At 37.7% G+C, this 20803-nt stretch overlaps 1 protein-coding gene across 1 annotated transcript; it reads right to left on the bottom strand.

Moving 5' to 3' along the window:
* Window positions 1-516: 516 nt before the first annotated feature.
* On the bottom strand, window positions 517-18599 carry pgghg (protein-glucosylgalactosylhydroxylysine glucosidase). Its single transcript, XM_079412396.1, has 14 exons — window positions 18484-18599; window positions 17534-17802; window positions 17238-17448; window positions 15676-16120; window positions 10713-10832; window positions 10507-10638; window positions 10310-10421; window positions 8844-8916; window positions 3419-3555; window positions 2301-2434; window positions 2092-2187; window positions 1157-1254; window positions 847-1067; window positions 517-756 (listed from the first exon to the last, which is right to left on the bottom strand). The coding sequence occupies exons 2-14, from the start codon at window positions 17778-17780 to the stop codon at window positions 680-682; spliced, it is 2103 nt and encodes a 700-aa protein (XP_079268522.1). The 5' UTR covers window positions 17781-17802; window positions 18484-18599; the 3' UTR covers window positions 517-679.
* Between the last annotated feature and the right edge of the window lie 2204 nt (window positions 18600-20803).

Below are 20803 nucleotides of genomic sequence, written 5' to 3' on the forward strand. Positions count from 1 at the left end.
GTTTCAAGGTTTTTGCCAAAATTATTAGAAATTTTTATTTAAATCCTTAAATCAGCTGAAATGAACACCACAAAACTCTGTCAATTATTTGCACTATATATATAAACCCTCTAATTTAAAATGTATCTTATATATTTTATATATTAATAATTCATATATATATATATATATATATATATATATATATATAAACCCTCTGATTTAAATATATATAAGAATATAAAAACTCAAAAAGGATAAAAATAAAATAAATAAAAAAATAAAATAAATAACAAACGTAGTCAAAAGAGAACTACAAAAATATAATGTTACAATAAGGTTATCGATAATATATGTTTTAAAAATTTAACAATTATTTAAATATTTTGTTTATATTTTTTTGGCATTATAAAAGCAGAAATTACCAAAATAAAAAAACATACTATGATAGCATTTGTCAACATAGCAAATGAAGACTTGAGTTTCATCAAACCCATTGATTTTTTCAAATCCCAATTTAAAAAATAAATAAATAAATAAAATTCCTTTAAAAAAATATTTTATTGTAAATAGTTTTCCCAGAGTATACTGTGATTCATGTTCATGTAATAATAATCATTTATATATTTGGCATTATTAGAGTACATTATTACAGTAAAATGTAGTATACTGAAATATAAAAGGTATGAAATGTGGATCATCAGACAGGCCAGCAGTAAGAACCGGAATTCACTTTACGGATCTGACCAGGCTGCCGCGGAAATCTCACTGACTGTCCTGTGGACAACAATGAATTAATTTATTCTAGAGAAACACCACTAATTACTATCAATCATTGCTGGTTTACTGCTGTTCGTAATTTATTACCTGGAGTGAGTGGGATTGAAATTCCAGTATTCAGGACAACTTGAAGAGCGGAAGGCTCCTGACTCCCAGACTCCTCTGCAGGCTTCCTCACTGAAACACTCACTTCCGCGCTCTTTATCAACCAGTCCATCTTGTTGCCAAGGTAACTCACACCTTTCACACTGAGCGCATCAACTTCCTGTGGTAGCAACGGAGCGAAGGCAAGATGCTCCTTCTGCACCCTGAACAACACAGGACAGGAACGAGACACAGAATGACATCTGGATGCGATCAAGTGACTGACTCTTCAAAATGGCAGTGATTTTGTCACCTGAAGCCAGTGTAGCCAAACAGCACCGCCTGCAGAAAGCCCCCCATACCGGTGAGGAAGTTCACACACCCAGAGCCATCAGCCGACTCACTCCACACCTACACACAGAATAGGAAAATATTTGACAAAGTACTAGGGTCTTAATATACTATGTAATGTGTAACGGTATACTGCTTTAAATATTGACATACAGGTACATCTAAAAACAATTAGAATATCCTGAAAAAAGTGAAACTTTAATATATATTTTACAAGTTTTTTTGTTTTAACTTTGATGATTAGAGCTTATGAAAGTCAAAATATTTTCTAGTTGTTGAATATGGAAGCCTTTTTCTGCCAAGGGATAAAACAATAAAAATGTAATTGCGACCTTTTATCTCACAATTTAGACACTATTTTGAGAAATAAACTCAGAATTGCAAGATATAAACTTGCAGTACTAAGAAAAAAAGTCAAAATTGCGAGATATAAACTCAAATCTGATCATGATCCCGAGTTTATATTTTGCAATTCTGACTTTCTTGCCTCTGAATTCTGAGTTTACATCTTGCAATTTCGTTCTCGCAATTCGGCAATGGTCATTTTTTTTCTAGACCTTTTCTAGCATATCCAAGTTTATATCTCACAATTTCAAATTACGAGGAGAGAGCTTGAGAGATATAACACATAAATTGCAAGAATTGTGAGATAAAAAGTTTTTTATCCTGTGGCCGAAACAAGCTTCCAGTGTTTTATTACATTTAAATTTAATGTCGTTTTTAGACATTTTTAAATGTAAAAGTAATTTTCTATAGTTTCGAGTTTTTTTTGTTTAATTTTATAATTCTTTGTAATTATGGTTTAAATTTACTAGTAGCAATTTTTGATTGAAATAGTTTCTACACCTCTTATTTTTTCAGTGTAATATGCACAGCAAACATACAGCAAAAACATACCTGAAATGGTTTCTGGATATTTTTGAAGCATTTCTGCAGAAGCTTTTGGGCTCTTTCAGCATCTCCGAGTTCAAGCCAACCTAAAGCAAACATGCCCTACAAACAGACACACATACAGACTTGTTTAAACATTTTACAAGAAAATATAGTGTGAAAAATCTGAAAAACCCACAGAGAGCATGATGGTTGATGCATAGAGTGTGACTTACCCATGTCATGGCCGGTCCGAGCGGATCAGTGACAGCCTCATATGCTTCCAGATCGTTGCGTCTGACCTCTGGGGTCATGGACATGACCAGCGGGTATCCGAGCAACACTACGTCTGCCTGCTTGACTCCACTTCCTGTGGAATAAATAATGAAACAAATTTAGAATTTTAAATACAATCACCAGAAGAAAAATACTAAGCATAGGATATAAAATAATTCATTAATTTTTTGTTGCTGTTGATGTCATTTTTTATTGTTATTTATTTACTATTATAGTTTTATTAAAATTAGATTTTTATACTTATTCTTTTACTTTTTTCATTTTTAGGAATTAAGTAATTATGTGAAGTAATTACGTTTCATTTTTTGTAATATTTTTATGTGCTTTTGTCAGTTTTATTAGTTTTTGTTATTTTTAAGGATTACTATTTACATTTAGTTTATTTTTATTTCAGTTTTAGTTTTTATTTATTTCCAGTACTTTTATTTTCATTTAATTTAGTGCTGTCAAACGATTAATCGCATACAAAATAAAAGTTTTTGTTCATATAATATATGTGTGTACTGTGTATATTTATTATATATATATATATAAATACACACACATACAGTATATATTTTGAAAATATTTACATGTAAATATTTATATTCATATTTATATTATATATATATATATAAACATTAAATATTTTTCTTAAATATATATGCATGTGTTTGTATTTATATATACATAATAAATATACACAGTACACACATATATTATGTGAACAAAAACTTTTATTTTGGATGCGATTAATCGCTTGACAGCACTAAATTAATTAAATTTTTGTGTTTTATTTATGTAGGATATTAAATAATTCATAATTTTTTTGTTGCTGTTGTTTTTTGTCCCTGGCAACCTCTTTAGTCTCATTTAGTAGTCTGCCTTTTTCCAGACATGTAAAAGCTTAAAAAGTCCTGAGTGGTATATTACTGATGTATTTTATGTAGTAGAATAAAAGGTGAAAATATCTTTAGTTTGTGTTTACCACAGACCTTATTTCAGGCGTTTAACCAAAAACCGACTCAAAACATCCACTGACTTTGTTTAGAAAGGTGAATTAGGGAATATATATCACCCTGCGTGTAGCCGTCAAACTCTGGGTGATACTTCAGTTCCAGGTCAAAGGGGATTTTGATCTTATCAGCAACGTCCTGCCAAGCGGGAGAAGGTGTGTGCCCTAACAGACCGGACAACTCCACGGCAAACTGGAGACTAAACAAGAAAACAAATGAAAAATGATCTTATCTGCTAGTTCTGAAAAATACTCCCAATACTCTCAATATTCAATGAGGGGTTTTGGGCTGTTTAAGTATGCACCAGGTGAAAATTGCAGGTTTGATTACTTAAAAAGATAATGTAGCATTAACTTTAGATTACTCGCGTAACCCCCGTTCTCTGATAACACTTTAATAGCTATGATACTGTTTTTTTAATCAAATCTTTGCATAGCTATGACAGGAAATACTGGAATAATGATGCCTTAGAAAAAAAAACTAAGCATATACATAAACCCATATACGAAATACATATAAGAGATAAACATGTTATAAACTTCTGAAACATTGGTGTTTCATATTTTAGAGCAGTCACTGCAATTTATGAAAGAAATCAATTAAATCTGTATGTGGGAGTGTGTGTGAAAACAAAATCAGATCTAACCCCCTTTGTAATCCTTAACATTTTCATAAGTAACTGTAATTTAATGACACATTTTTTCTAACTATTTACAATTACTTTTATTTTGTAATTAAATTACGTAATTCTGTTACATGTAACTAGTTACTCCCCAACACTGCACTCATGTTATCAGAGAACCGGGGTTACATGAGTGACCTCTCTTTCAAACAGTTGTTTGGTATCTCACTATGGGATATAGACAACTCCCATATTGCAGATATGCTGTCCGAAGCAGGCATGCCAACCAACTCAGTAGCGTGTGATACATAATAACACAATCCCTTCGTCATTTCCACGTAATGACACAATGCACGGACAGGGCACAAACAATGAAGCCGCTCTTCTTCCGACGAGGAAAAAGGCGGGGGATGAAAAGCCAGTAAATCCACCTGTCTACAGGCGAAAGCTGACTCACTCGCCTTAAGCCGGGCTCACACTGTGCGATTTTTAATAGTCTTTTGCGATTGCTGCTTGTCACACTGTACGAACATGATCCCCATGTCAGACTGTAGGATCTCAGTTGTCTTAATGTCAGACTGTACGACAGTCAAGACGCGACAAAAACGGACGAACTCAAGAAGACTTGTCCGGAGTTTTACGTCATCAATACGTGACCCGCGTTCTCTCGCTATAATGGTAGCTAGCAAACAACAGCAACGTGTAGCGTTAGTTTTATTAATTACATGCCTTGATGTTAAAAAAAAAACAAAAAACGAAAAAGACGACGTGTGTGGAGCAAGTCATGGCTGGGCAAAAGATGACTTTATGGACTTCCAGTTCTACAGAGCGAACTTGAGGTAATTTTGTTATTCGAGTTTAAACATCCTGCCCCTTAATAAATAAACTTTAAGTAAACTTTACGTTGTACATATATTGTTTTTTACAAATAATGAATGGTTTGAAGTTGTCGCGCTAATTGCGTCATCAAGTTCAGTGCTCCTATTGGTTCTTGGTTTGACGGTCGTCGTAGGAGATGTCACACTGCAGGAAAGTGTCTGAAATCTTCTGACACTGCCAGAATTTAATCGGAGGAAAAAATTGATCGCAACGGCCATTAATCGGCTGTCGGTGAACATGTCAAACCAGCGATCTAGACAACCGATTTTAGCCTAGGATTATAGGAATCTTTTAGGATGTTAGGATTTTCAAAATTCGTCTCAGACGAACAAATCGTGGCCAAAATCACACAGTGTGAGCCGGGCTTTAGGCACAAATGCTGGATTAGTCTTGAGAGATACTCGCAAGAAATCCGCAGTAAACAACGTACAGGAGTTATGAACCGACAAAGCATGAAGTTCACTAACTCGTTTCGCGGTCGAAAGAGCCAATAACAAAGCAACCTTTAGCGAAAGGAGCTTTAAATCGATATTATCTATCGGTGCGTTAAGGACCACGGACAGATCTCACGGCGGAATCAGCAGCTTTGAAACCCTGTTCAGATGCCGCGCACCCCTCATAAACCTGCACACAAGCGGGTGTTGACCTATAGTATTTCTGTCAACCCCCACATGGCATGCAGAAATTGCAGCAAGATAAACCTTAACGGTAGAGAAGGCTCTGCTTTTATCTAAAAGTTCTTGCAGAAAACACAACACCTCTGCCACTGAACACTGACAAGGTACAATTTGCCTTTGCGCGCATTATAACTCAAATACATTCTATTTCCTATCATATGCAGAGCGCATCGAAGCCGCTCTCGCATTTTGAATTGTTTCAACCACCCTCGGAGGTAAACCCGTAACACTTAAATTCAACCTCTCACGGGCCAAGCCCAAAGAGCCACTTTGTCTGGTGCCGGATGAAAAATCTCTCTGTGCGCTTGTGAGAGAAGGTCTCTGCGCAACGGGAGAGGCCAGGGCCGATCGCGCAGGAGTTGGATTATCTCCGTCAGCCACAACTTCCCTGGCCAGTTCGGAGCGATCAGTATTATTGAGTGACCGCACTCTCTTACTCTTTATAGAGTTGGTGCGATCAGACTCAGAGGAGGAAACGTGTAAAGCAGTACGTTTAGCCACGGGTGAGCCAAAGCATCCACACCCATTGGTGCACCTTCTCTCGCCAGAGAAAAGAATAGAGGGCAATGGGTATTTTCGTGCGAGGTTTCGCCGAACCTCTCCCACAACTGGTTCAGTACCTGAGGGTGGAGAGTCCATTCTCCGTACAGAGGATTCCGCCTGGACAGGAGATCTACCCCCACATTCATTATTCCCGGAACATGAGTCGCCCGTAATGAATGAAAATACTTCAAGCCCCACACAATGAGTTTTCGTGCTAGACTGTGAAGCTGGGGAGAACGTGTTCCACCTTGGCGATTTATATATCCCACTGCCGTTTTGTTGTCCGATCTGACCAAAACGTGGTGATTCCGTAGGAAATAGCTCCCATCGGAGTCCCTGATTCGAGAAAAGCGTGATCTCTCCAGCAGTGGAGAGCGTGCAAGCAATGTGATGACACTATCACTTTTCGGCTGAGGTGGCGCTTCGGACATAACGCTGTGCTGCTACCCAGCACTGAAACTCTCTCATTCGCAACAGTCCCAACGGGATGACAGACACTGCCGAGGCCATCGGGCCTAGAAGACATAAACATAGTCTGAATGGGACTTTTTTCCCCCTGTGGAAAAGGGAGAGACAACCACGAATTGACCTGATGCGCTCCACTGATAGAAACGCCTGATACAGGTCTGAGTTCAGCCTGAGACCCAGGTAAATTATTTCCTGCGTGGGCTCTAAGCAGCTTTTCGTCTCGTTTATTTTGAAGCCTTTTTAAATGAGACAAGCAGATTCGTATCTATCTCCGCCTGCCGCCGTGATGGAGCAGAGAGGAGGAGATCGTCCAAATAAGCTGACACTCTGAGACCCGCTATTCTCAGCGGTGTTAGAGCTGCCTCGACACATTTCGTAAAAGTTTGTGGGGCTAATGCCAAACTGACCGGAACTGTCAAAAATCCGTAGGCTGTGCCCTGATAGGCAAACCTGAGGAATTGTCTGTGCGCCGGGAAAATGCTTATGTGAAAGTAAGTGTCCTTCAGATCTACTGATGTAAACCAGTCTCTGGGACGAATAACATTGTATAATGTTTTTACTGTGAGCATTTTGAACTTGTACTTTCTGAGGTGTTTGTTGAGGTTCCGCAAATCCAGGATGGGACGGAGACCCCCGCCTCTTTTGGGAATGACAAAGTACCGGGAGTAAAAGCCGTGCTGGCTGTCCTCTAGCGGCACCCAAATTACTCTTTTGCTCAATAGAGAGGTTATTTCTTCCTCTAAAATCCGAGCTGGCTCCCCTTCTGCTGTTGACATTAACACACTGTTGAAAAGTGGAGGTTTTACAGCAAACTGCAGATGATAACCCCATTCTATCGTGGATAATACCCAAGGGTGGTACTGCGCATGTGCGCCAACTCTCTGCGTGAGCGGCAGCACCATCCTGCGGCGGAGCTAGGGATTGCAGCTCTGATTTGGATTTATTTGTGTGTATTTTTGTTTTTATTTTCACACAAATCTGTGCCCTTGACCCACTGCCTGGATGCACAGGAAACATTTTTATTTCTTTCAAAGGGGAACACTTGTGTAAACTTTCGTCCTCTCTCTTGCATAACCCCGAGCGGGTGGAGAGGGAAGAAACAACATGTGGGGCACTGGATGAACTGGTGCCAACACTCCAACAAGAGAACTTCCTGCCTCTGAATATTTTTCTTGAATCACACCCGATGCTTCTTTGCTGGAGGGGGGGAACAAGACTCCTGCGCTGTGCAGAGGGGTGCTACAGAGACTCCGTGAGTGCTGTAGCCCCTCTTTTGACCCAAAGCCAGACCACAGGTTAGGTCGCGCGCAGCTTTTTTTTTGTGAGCAGTGAGGTGGCAGCCAGGGCAGAGGAGTGGTAAAGTTTTTGAAAAAGAGAAGTAGACAGCCTCTGTCCGTCCTGGCAGAGAAGGAGAGGAGGAGGATAGGGCTGCCCGTCGAGTGGGGTGGAAGTGACTTGGGGTGGAGGTGCGGAAAGACTCGGTCCCCTTTATTCACGGCCACGACTCTTACTCTGCGCTACAAAACCCTTAACAGGAACTGAGAGAAGTGCGGGCAGCACTCAGGATTAGCGAGCGCAGCCTGTGCATGTCTAACTCCCAAACACGCTATGCACAGAGGGTGAGAGTCTTTAGACGAGATCATAGACCCGCATGCACACGGACGAGAGATGTGAACACCGAGAGATTAACGAGATCACCACAACTTGCCTCTCGATAACGTGCCTTACAGCAAATTATTCCCATAAATGCGCTGGGATCGTACCGATCCGTCACACCACTTAACGTGAGGGAATAATTAAGGGAAAAAAGCTGTAACTGCTCGATAAAGAGAATGAGAACCCGCCTTAACGCGCTGGTCCCCACTAGAAAATACAGCAGAAAGAAAATATTCACTTTAACAGAGAGTATTTTCGCAACCAAAAAGCAGCCGCGTTCAGTGACATACCTAAAAGTCGGCTCGTTTGTGAACAGTTTAGCGGCCACTCAACGAGGATCTGCTGAGGATAGCTTCCAAAAGGATCTTCACGGGGAAGAGAACGAGAATGAGGTAGGGACCGTTATGCAGTGGTATATATTGGGGAGACGGGACTCCCTCATCACTGTCGTGATTGGTCTGTCAACCGACAGATGTAGTGTAATTGGTGCTTCCAGGATTGGTCACGCCCGAGGCGATTCCCATAGTGAGATACCGAACAAATTTTTGAAAGAGAACTTATACACTGACGTTTACTACTTAGGGTTAGGGGTTTGTTCAAATAAATGACCCCAATTATGAGTGATTACACACAAACACACACCTGCGTTGGGCGACAGCATTGGTGAACACTGAGTTGTCAACAGTGAAGTAATACTCATCAGGAGGAATCACACCTAATGGACAAACAACACAAAACCTCACAAAAAGTACTGTACAACATCAAAACAAGACACTAGGCAAGTATTTCAACTGGTTCTAATGCAGCATTTCACTTTAAATTTCTTAGTTTGTTGTTTTTCCAGCCCTGAATGCAACACAAAACATTATGAATCATTAAAATCTAATATAATGTAATACTGTGTAAATTCAAAACAGCTCTGTTACTTAAACCATTATTTCAAGTATTCAAAAGCATGCATGACTGTTAATGTCATGACTCATGACCAATGTTATTTTAGTATTACCGGTATTTATTTACTATTATAGTTTTTATTAATATTTTGTTTTATATACACCACCTCACTGCCCCGCCCTTCTTTTTCAGTTTTCATTTCATTACATTTTTAGTCATTTGTTATGTGTTTTTGTTTTTTATGTTTAATTTATTTGTATTTAGTTTTTATTTATTTCCAGTTATTTTAGTGCTTCTATTTAAACTTATTTCAGTTTAATTTTGTATTGTTTTTTGTTGTTGTTTTTCTCACCCTGTAGGTATTATAAAAATGATAAATCATAAAAACATAACATGGTGTAATATCATGTAAACTCCAAAAGTTCCATGTTATCTTAATCATTATTTCAATTTTCTGAATGCATGCATGACTGATGATGCCATATCCAGTGTTATTTTAGTGTTATTTATTTACCATTATACCAATATTATATAAATTATATAATTTTATACACATTTTTAGTAATTAAGTAATTACGTGAAGTAATTACATTTAATTTTTTGTAATATTGTTATGTGCTTTTGTCACTTTTATTAGTTTTTGTTCTTTTTAAATATTACTATTTAAATTTAATTAATTTTTATTTCAGTTTAAGTTTTTATTTATTTCCAGTACTATTGTTTTTATTTAATTTGAGTATTTTATGTATGTTAGTACTTATTTCAGTTAGTTGCCAAGATCATTAAAAAATTATGAAGCATAAGTTAATTGCCAAGGTTTAGTTTAGGTTTTTCATTTAAATTCTTTTATTTTAATCTAGTATAGCTTTATTTCAATTACCAAAATAGTAATAGTTTTAGTTAACGATAACAAAGTCTCTTTAAGACAAGTGTATCATAAAAGCTTGTTTCTCAGACTAGACTTGCATGCACAGTCCTAAGCGCACGTCTCAGAACACTGACTGTTTCTATAGAACCCTGGACTTCTAACGACAGCTGCAGTGACACGCTGACTTTATCGATTAGCGATTGGCTCTTTCGTTCAGAAGGCGGGGCTTCCTGCGGTTGAGCGGCCATATTAAGAGTTGCATTTTTCCCCATTCAAAACTATACGAGTGACAGGTCTTTGGTATTCTATTGTCTTTGAAGATAATCACCCTGGTCTCACTGCTTACCTTTAATATGGTACAGCTGCTCAGTAGGGTCCCATGTTACCCGTGAAACCCAGTAGTCAGCGACGCCCCACACCACCTCACTGCCCCGTCCTTCTCTGAGCATCTCCAGGTCCTGTGTGATGGATGAGACACCAATGATGCTCTGATGCGTTTCTTCTGGCACTTGTGTACAGTCTTTATGTGTGTATCATCTGTACCCCTGTGAGGTAAAAGTACTGCTGGAAAGCCAGCACCACGTCTCCATTGATGTGCAGCTCCTGCTCTGCGTAAATGTCCTCTGGACAAACGTCACGGCCCGTCACCGCACTCTCCCATGCAAACTTCAGTCCCTGATAAAACAGGTGGCAAAATTATAAATAATATAAGAGTATATAATCCTGCATATAATTCAAGAATAATGTACCTTGTAGCCCATCTGCTGGGCGTTTGCTCGGGCACCTTCTATCGTTCCTACACGGTATTCCAGTACGGCCCTGGCCAGTCTGGGATAGAAGAGGGCAACACTGGGGTACATCCATGTGTCCTGTGGGGAGAGACAGAGAGACACACAGACTAAATACAAATCTAACAGGGGTTTTCAAACTGGCTGGAAATCCATGTAAAATTTGAAATAGAAAAAAAACACCAAGTAGTAACTCAAGATATTAATTAAATGCATTTAATAATTGAACCCATTTAATTGATATTATTACCATTTCACTATGCTTTCAAAAAAATATTTTGAAATTATGACATTAATCTTTTTTTTTTTAAGCAAAAATGCATTCAATTGATCGAAAGTGACAACAAAGACATTTATGATTTTACAAAAGATTTCTACTATCTATCTATCTATGTATCTATCTATATATATATTAGGGGTCCGTCACCATACGGACATCTCGGTTCGGTGCATGAGGCCTTACGACGAATACAGGCAATTCACCCTCAATCCAGAAGGAAGCGCCCGCAGTAATGCAACGCTGTTTGATAACCGCCAGCAGTAGAACAGCGAAAGCCATGTAGCGCCATACGTATCCCTTCTAGCCTTAACCATGAGTAGCGCACTTGAAAACAAAGCCCACTAGACAGTGACCATGTGCTGATTCTGAACGCGTCTCTCACATAGACTGACAAAGCAGTATACTTTAAAGGCTTGTGCACTCAACTGTTTGTGAAATGGAGCTTTGTGCTCGTGTATCCTACCTCTCTCATTCGGCACAAATCCAAATATTCCATAATATTTCCATATTTGCGATGTAACGTATCTGAACGCTAAACTATTATTTATGTAAATTCTTTCTTTCTTTCTTTCTTTCTTTCTTTTATTTATAGAGCACTTTCACACAACTACCAGTTGATCCAAAGTGCTGTACAGTACAGCTAAAAATACAACAAATATAAAACCAAAGTACATCACAACACAATATAACAATACAATTGACAAGGCTATGTAAAAGCTATTAACAGAAGATGGTTTTTAAGCTGGCACTTAAAAACCGGCAAGGAGGGCGCAGCTCTAATAGAAGCTGGTAAATTGTTCCACAGAGTGGGGCCAGCAACAGCAAAGGCTCGATCACCTCTGCAGCGAAGCCTCGATCTAGAAACAGAGAGGAGACCAAGGTTACTGGATCTTAGGGATCTGTTAGGTTTATAGGTAGAAATTGCCTCAGAAAGATAGGACGGGGCGAGATTATGCAGAGATTTAAAAACAAAAATTAAAATTTTAAAGATAATTCTAAATTTAACTGGTAACCAGTTTAGTGAAATGAGAATGGGCGAGATGTGATCGAACCTTCGTCTGCCTGTCATTAATCTTGCAGCAGCGTTTTGGACCATCTGCAGACGCATTATAGAAGACTGACTTATACCATAGTATAGTGAATTACAATAGTCTAAACGAGATAAAACAAACAAGTGAATAATCTGTTCAAACTGTTTTACAGAGAGTAAGGATTTAATTTTGGATAAACGCTGTAAGTGGAAGAAACTTGATTTGACCACTGCGGTAATTTGTTTCTCAAAACCCAGGTTACAGTCAAAAAGAACACCAAGATTTTTGGCACAGGGTGTAAGGTAGGAAGAGAGATGACCAAAGTGAAGGGCACAGTCTTCATATGACTTTAAACCAAACAGAATGATTTCAGTTTTGTTCTCGTTTAACACTAAAAGATTTTGCTTTAGCCATATTTGCAATTCGTTTAAACAATTCAACAGAGGTCCTAAAAATTCTTTACTTTTGTGTTTCAAGGGAAAGTACAACTGAGTATCATCCGCATATAAGTGGAAGGACACTCCATATTTCTCAAAGATAGCACCCATTGGTAGCATGAATATAGAAAATAAAACTGGGGCAAGAATTGAGCCCTGAGGCACCCCACAGACAAGTGGGTGTGAGGACGAACTATGTTGGCCAATGGAGACACTAAAACTTCTGTTTGCTAAGAAAGATTGAAACCATTTCAATACCTTTCCTTGTAACCCAACACAACTCTCCAACCTTGAAATCAAGATCGTGTGGTCAACCATATCAAATGCAGAGCTTAAGTCTAGAAGCACCAAAGCTACAGCATTCCCTTTATCTGTTTCTATTAAAATATCATTTACAACTTTTAGAAGTGCAGTTTCCGTGCTGTGTTGAGACTTAAAACCCGATTGGAATTTTTCAAGAATATTATTTGACATCAAATGGGACTGTAGCTGAGTCAACACAATTTTCTCAAGGATCTTTGAAAGAAATGGCAAATTTGATATAGGCCTGAAATTATTAAAATTTGAAGAATCAAGATTAGGCCTCTTTAATAATGGAGTTACTGTAGCTGTTTTTAAGCAGTCAGGAACAACCCCAGTAGTTAAACTAGTATTAAAGATTGATAGAAGATCGTGTCCAATGATATTGAAAATCTGTTTTAAAAATCTAGATGGAATAATATCTTGAGAAGACGAAGTTGGTCTTAGACGTTCAACAATGCCTTTACAGAATTCAAAGGAAACAGGCTGAAAGTTATTCCATAGCACTTGACCACTTGATCTCACAGGTTGGGCCGAGTTCCCCAAGGGCAAGTTAGATCTTAATTGAAAGGATTTCTCGTTAAAAAATGTACAAAATTGTTCACACAGTGATACGGAAGAATCAGGAAAAATGATGACAGGGGGACTGAGCACGGAGTCAATAGCAGAGAAGAGTGCCTTAGGTCTGTGAGAGTTGTCACTAATAAACTCAGATAGATACTTGGACTTGGCGGCCTTAACAGCTCTCTGATACACAAATAAGGAATCTCTCCAAATTTCATAAGAGACCTGTAATTTATCCTTGCACCATTTTCGCTCTGCTCTTCTACAGGCCTTTCTAAACAAACGAGTTGAATCATTAAGCCAAGGCTGATGTTTGGTGACAATACGTTTAGGTTTTAACGGAGCAATGAGATTCAAAGTAGACAAACATTTTTGATTAAAGAAATCAAAAAGTCTGTTCACATCCTGCAGAGAAGAGAACAATTCAGGCAAAGGTGGATCAGTTATAGCGTAGGAGGATGCAAATCTCTCACATGACTGAGTGGAGAAATAACGATTCAAACGAGTTACTGGACATGAGGCAGCAACTGGATCAGGAAGATGAGAAGAAAAAAGTACCAATCTGTGATCAGAAAAACAAGTTTCAGTGATTTCAATGTCCGAAATTTGAAATCCACGTGAAAAAACCAAATCCAACGTGTGACCATGAGCATGAGTAGGCTCTTGCACCCACTGCACAAAATCAAGTGAGTCAATAAGATTTTTAAATTCAGTCACCAGAGGCTTAGTGGGGCAACATAAATGGATATTAAAATCACCCAACACTACGATGTGATCAAACCCGAGGAATCAGTTCTCCAAGTAAATCAGAAAAATCATTTAAAAAAACATTGTTAATACGCGGTGGACGATAGATATTAACACAAAGGACTGGACGTGCCAAATCTATTTGAAGAAGCTGTACCTCAAAGCTCGAATAAACACCAGACTGAATAATACGTGTAATGAAGTTTCGTTTAAAAACAGCTGCCAGTCCTCCTCCACGTCCAGTTTTCCTGGGGCAATTATAAAAGGTGCAATCCAGAGGAACAAGTTCAGAAAAGGGACTGAAATCTCCCTCTTTAACCCAAGTTTCCGTCAAAAATATAAAATCCAAATCCTTTGAAGTAAATAAATCGTGCAGGATAAAAGTTTTATTGACCAAGGAACGAACGTTAAGTAATCCCATTCTGATCGGCGGGGACTTGCAGGGCGAAGAATGACATCGATTCAGTGGACGGAGAACGCCGTGGTTAACACCTCCACCACGAATCCGGGGAGAGATGGGGCGCGCAGACACATCCAGGAAGCCGGGGGCAATCGGACGAATCCACCGATAGGGCTTCTCCAGCGAACGTCTTGCCATATAACGACCAGAGGCGGGCCAAGAAGCCAGTGAGGGAAAGTCAGAAAGCTGAGTAAATCCAGAGAGTAAACCGGACTTAATCCTGGTAGTAACACCAGCCCGCTTCCCTCGTCTTCTGCGACGCCTTCTCCGCGGCACGTCGAAGGGCCGTCGACACAGAAAATCGGGAATGTTCGGAGCGAACGGCGGTGGACGCGTATAAGCTCCACTCCACTCGGCATCAGATGAATAAGAGACTAACTTTCCAATATCAAGTAATGTTTGACGGTCATAGGTTAACAGTATAGAGTTCACAGTAGTTAAAACTGATGTTAAGATAAGTAAAATAGCCAATGTCAACATATAAAATGAACATCTTGTCAAATTTCCAAATAATTTGACATCTTGTCAAATTATAGGCTTTGTACTTCAGTCGCGTTCCAACAGTGACACAGAGGCGGGTGCGCTGATGTTTGGCTCACTGTATTTTATTTTGATAAAGTACCAACTGCGCTGTCAAGTTAGCAATGCTGGAACTGATGTGTGTTTTTTTGTTTTTTGTTTTTTTAGCGTGTGTGTGCGCGCTCCGGCACGATCACTTCAACTGTTCCTTATACCAGTAGAATCAACTTTAAACACTTATTAATAATCACTGTATAAGGGTTAATAAATGTGGAACACACAACACTATTATACATTATTTATTCACCACACATACTTATTTTTTCATTTCAAATTTGCACAAATCAGACCTGTACACACATAATCGCCTAAATTATATATTGTGTTTTTGCTATTTTGTACATTGCCTATTTGTATATTTGTATATTATTCTTTTATTATCAGTGTCCTGTCCTGTTGTGGTCTTTCTGTTGTACTGTAGAGCTTCTGTCACTATAACAAATTTCTCGTATGTGTAAACATACCTGGCCAATAAAGCTCATTCTGATTCTGATTCTGATTCTGAGATGAATTTCATTAAACTCACCTGATCCCAGAACACATGGCCATGGTAATCCTCCTCTTTACTCCCGTTTGACAAACCCCCAGGACTGACGCCTCCAAACTCGAACAGTGAGTTTGCCTCCTCACTTAAAGACGAAAATGAACTGAGGAGATAAAACATGCAGCCAATCAGAGCTCGGTTCAGGCTTTCTGCTCCCTCCACCTCTATGCTGCTCCCCTTCCAAAGCTCCGCCCAGCTTCTCAGGTGCGAAGGGCGTAGGTCGCCAGTATCAATAAGCCCCAAACCAGTATCATAACACGACCGGACGCTTTCATCGCTACCGGCAACGGCAACCAGGAAAACCCAGCTGGACTGGCTCTGGTCGGGTGGGAGGGTCAGAGTGGATGTGATGGGCGTCCAGATCAGGTGCACAAATGGACGGATTCCTCCAGGAACCTCTGAAGAGACGGTCTGTCCAAAAATATGCCTGAAGAGAAAAAAGCATCACTTCTGAGAAACAAGCATACATACACTACTAAAACACCTTTTCCTTTCATTTATTATTATTAATAATATATATAAATAATATTTGTATAATATTAAAGTTACTTAATATTTCTACTTAATATTTTGTAGATAATAAAATATATTATTTTTAATTCTTAAAAATATTTAAATGCTTATTGTTTTGTTTAGTTATTAAAAGATATTCATAGAAATTTTGTAATAAAGAATAATAAAAAAATTAAATGTATATGTTAACTATAAAGGGAACAAAATTACATTTATAGTGTTTTTTTCATGTAGTTTAGACAAACATCTGGTTTACGTCCCACCTACATTTATAAATAATATTTTTTATAATTGTTATGTTAGTACTTATACTTAAAATTGTATAGATATTAAAATATATTATTTTTTAATTATTAAAAAATATTTAAATGCTTATTGGTGTGTTTAATTATTAAAAGATATTTATAGAAATTTCATAATAAAGAATAATACATAATTTTATGAATTATGCAAGGTATACGTGTTATATGTTAACCTATGAAGAGAACAAAATTACATTTAAAGTGTTTTTTTTCATGTAGTTTAGACTTCTAGTTTAAGCCCCACCTACATTTGGTTACAAAATATTTTGCCATTGCTACACATAATACATGTAGTAATTGCAATTCAGTATGCAAATAAATACAAGAACAAAGTCCAATTTATACAGCAGCATTTTAGCGCCATGTAAAAAAAATGAATAAATCTTAAGATTACGAGTTTAAAGTCATATTATTTTGAGAATAAAGTCAAAATTACAAGAACAAAGTCATAGCGATATAAGATTAAAGTCACAATATTTTGAGAATAAAGTATTAACATTATGAGATTAAAGTCATAGTATTTTGAGAATAATATTTATTAATTATTTAACATTTATTAATAATTTCATATTGACAAAATATTATGACTTTAATCTCATATTGCTATGACTTTATTCTTGTAAAATGTACTTTATTCTCAAAACATCACTTTACTCTTGCAAACGTGGCACTATAAACACTTCACTTAAATTTCATTCCAGAATCCAAATATTATAAAAACAGAAGTACCTCCCACCCTTGTAGTCCGGTGCACTCTGGAAATCAATGTCATCACTTTGGGGTTTGAAAGAGCATTCTAGCTGAATGGTGATTGGTTCAGCGCTGGTTTCAGAGCGTTTGAGGAGAACCTCCATGACCAGGAGGTTTGTCTGCTGCCGGTGAGCGTACAAAACCTGAGCGGCCTCAAAACCAGGTGTGACCACGGAGTGAGAGAAAACACCTGATACACAGAAAGAGAGTCTTTTACTGTAAGATCAAATGCAGTATTATACTGCATACCAATTTGTGTGTGTATGCACTCTAACCTGTGTGCATGTCTAACTTGTACGTGTGTCGTCCCACTTCTGCCGTCTTCATTTGAACTGCCAGAGGACAAGGAATGTCGCCGCGGTGACAAGTCCCGCCTTCACCGTTATAAACCCCGCCCACGTGCATAATTGGATCAAACACTCTCCATCCCAGCATGCCGTTGGTTAGCGGAGGCATGAAGCCAGGGTCGGACGGTAGAGAGTCAGAGGTGAAGATGTACGGGTCGACAGGGTCAGAGGTCATTTTTGGGGAATTCTGCCTTCAGCTGAAAGAAAAACATGGAAAACATGAGGAAATATGGGATGTGTAACCTAGATGCAAGAAGCGTATTCATTGTTATTTGACAAGACAGACCTCACGACTATGTCAAGATCAGCAAATCTCCTAAAATATTCTCATTATTCACGTTCATTCACATACACATGTACACACTCAATAAATCATACAAAATAATAAAATGTGCCTAATAGAACATGAAAATTATGTTTTTGTGAGTTTCACCCCTATACCACATGAAAAAGTAAATCATAGTAAATACTATAGTGTTTTTCAACCATACTATAGTAAAGTACTTGAATTAATTTGTTTTGGTAATTCTATAGTTGCTGTGGTAATATAACAACTATAATATAAACAAACTACTTTACCCAAAGTTTTCTACAACTATAGAGTATATTATACTACAATCCTCTAGTTTACTGTAGTAAAAACTAAAGTATACTACAGTATTACAGTTACACTATAGTTAATACTACAATATGCTGTATCATTCATAAAAAAGTGTTGTAAATACTATAATATATAATACACTTTACTATAGTATGGTTCAAAAACACTATAGTATTTACTATAAATTACTATAGTGACAATTATACTTTGACCATCGTAGACAAAATCAAAGCTTTACCAATGCTGCATGCAAACAGACAACTGAGAGTTTACTCACTTTGACTAACAGTCAAATGAATGATGTTGCATGTTTTATGATAAAACGTCGAACATTTGTCGTGTTCCTGTTGAACGCAGAAGAGTTTCTGTTCTTCTCAGACACCAAAGAAAGAGGACGTAAAAGAGGCGGGGCTACAGTCAAGTGACTGGAGTGGGCGGGGCGAACAGCCAAACACCGTCTCTGATTGGTCAGGTAGGTTGGTCTTAAGAATTCACCTATTCTGAAATAAAAAGTTTAAGTGTTGTCAAGTTTGCTATTGAAACGGGACATGGATCAGAATTTGTATTGAATTATTTCATAGAACGTAGGTCTATTTCTATTTCTATGCAGGTATGCAATTCTGAGAATAAAATCATAATTGTTAAATAAAAACATAAACATATATAATAAATATAATATAAATATTATTTAAAAATAAAAAAATAAAAATTGCGAGACAAAATATGAATAGTGAGATTAAAAAGTCGCAATTAACTTTTTTTTAACTCACAATTGCAAGTTTATCTCACAATTAGAACTTTTTTTCTCAGAATTGCGAAGGAAAAGTAAGAATTTTGAGAAATATACTTAGAAATTTAATTTGTGTGATAAAAATGGCATTTTTTTTCCATGTGACTGATTATGTTATTAGGCTATATCTTTAATATGACGAGTAATTCCTCAAACATGAATTCTGAATGATATGTGTGCTGTAATGTAAGTTGATAACATAAGGAATACAGCTATTTAAACCATGGTTTTATTATAGTAAAAGTGTTATTATAAGGCTAGTAACCATGTTCTTTGGCTGATTGATTACCACTTGTATAACCACAGCTTTACTACAAATACCATGGTTAGTGTAGCAAAACCATGGTTAATTTGAGGTTACCATGGTTTAATTACAATAACACATACAATTGTTTTTTTTTGGGGGGGGAGTAAAACCATGGTTAGTTTCCGTAAGGGCACAATGAGCATTTATAACTTGGTGACACAACGATTTTAAAATTCATATGATCCTTATGTTGTAGAACAAAACGTGAAAGTTGCTTCAAGTAAGACTTCCAGGTTGGCCTAGAAACCGTCGTCATGACTAAACAGGATCAACTGATCACAAAACTTCTCAAAGTCTTGGAAGCACTGGAATTTCCTTCAGGAAGTGCAGTGTTACCAGTTTAGCAGCTTTTCAGACTACCCTAACTCTACCAACTTTTTCTTCCAAAAAAGCGCCTAGCAACAAATTTAGCAAAAAAATAAATAAAATTGCCAACTTTTAGAAACTTTTAATAAGTGACTCAGACAATAAAAAGGCACACATCGATCCAAATTTCACAAAAAGAGGAAACCAAAGATGCCTAGCAATGCTTAATTTAAAATGCATGTAAAAAACAATACAGACAATTCTTTAATATTAACATAGCAGATTGTGCCCTGTTTTTCCAGACTTTTCTAGAGTGTAGCACACTTAACTAACTACTAATACACTGCGAAAATGTGTAGTATTACTAGCTATTAAAAAAAATCTTGAATTGTCGGCCTAATCATTAAAAAATTGTAAGTATTCAATAATTGTATTTAAAAATACAGTTATTTATATTTTAATATTATATAATGCATATTATTTTACAAACGAATCTAAATGATCATATATAAAATGTATTTTTTTTTTGCTGAGATTTGATGTTGTGACAATTTTGCTTCGTGATTATGCAATGATGTCATCACGCAATGACATCACAACGTCATTTAGCAACTTTTAGCAACAAATCGACTTTCCTTTAGCACAGGGGTGCCCAAACTCGGTCCTGCAGAGTTTAGCTCCAACCCTAATCATACACACCTGAAGCAGCTAATCAAGCTCTTACTAGGCGTACTAGAAACCTCCATGCAGGTGTGTTGAGGCAAGTTGGAGCTAAACTCTGCAGGACACCGGCCCTCCAGGACCGAGTTTGGGCACTTTCTCTGAAGATTAGTTGGCAACACTGCGGTCGTGACTCTATTCTGGCTCTAGATGGCAGCAAACGCTGTTCCGCTTCGCTTTGGCAGCACGCCAGAGTTTGGGATCCAGACCCTGGGAAAAGAGCAGCTTTGCCCTTATAAGGCCGCAATCCATCCGCTCCGTTTCCCCCCAGACTTTTCCTCTCCACCCTCCCTTCCTCCCCCTCTCTCTCAGGCCACAGGGATATTTACAGCAAGACTGGCTCGGCGTACCTTATTAGGAGCTGTCCTTGTTGTCAGTGTATATGTAGATGAGACAAACAGATGAGAGGATGGCATTCATTCTCAAGGGTCATATAGGCCTAGTTTTTTTTTACGTAACGAGAGGCAAATGTCA

Source organism: Barbus barbus, assembly GCF_936440315.1.
Source record: "Barbus barbus genome assembly, chromosome: 48".
Taxonomy (NCBI): Eukaryota; Metazoa; Chordata; class Actinopteri; order Cypriniformes; family Cyprinidae; genus Barbus; species Barbus barbus.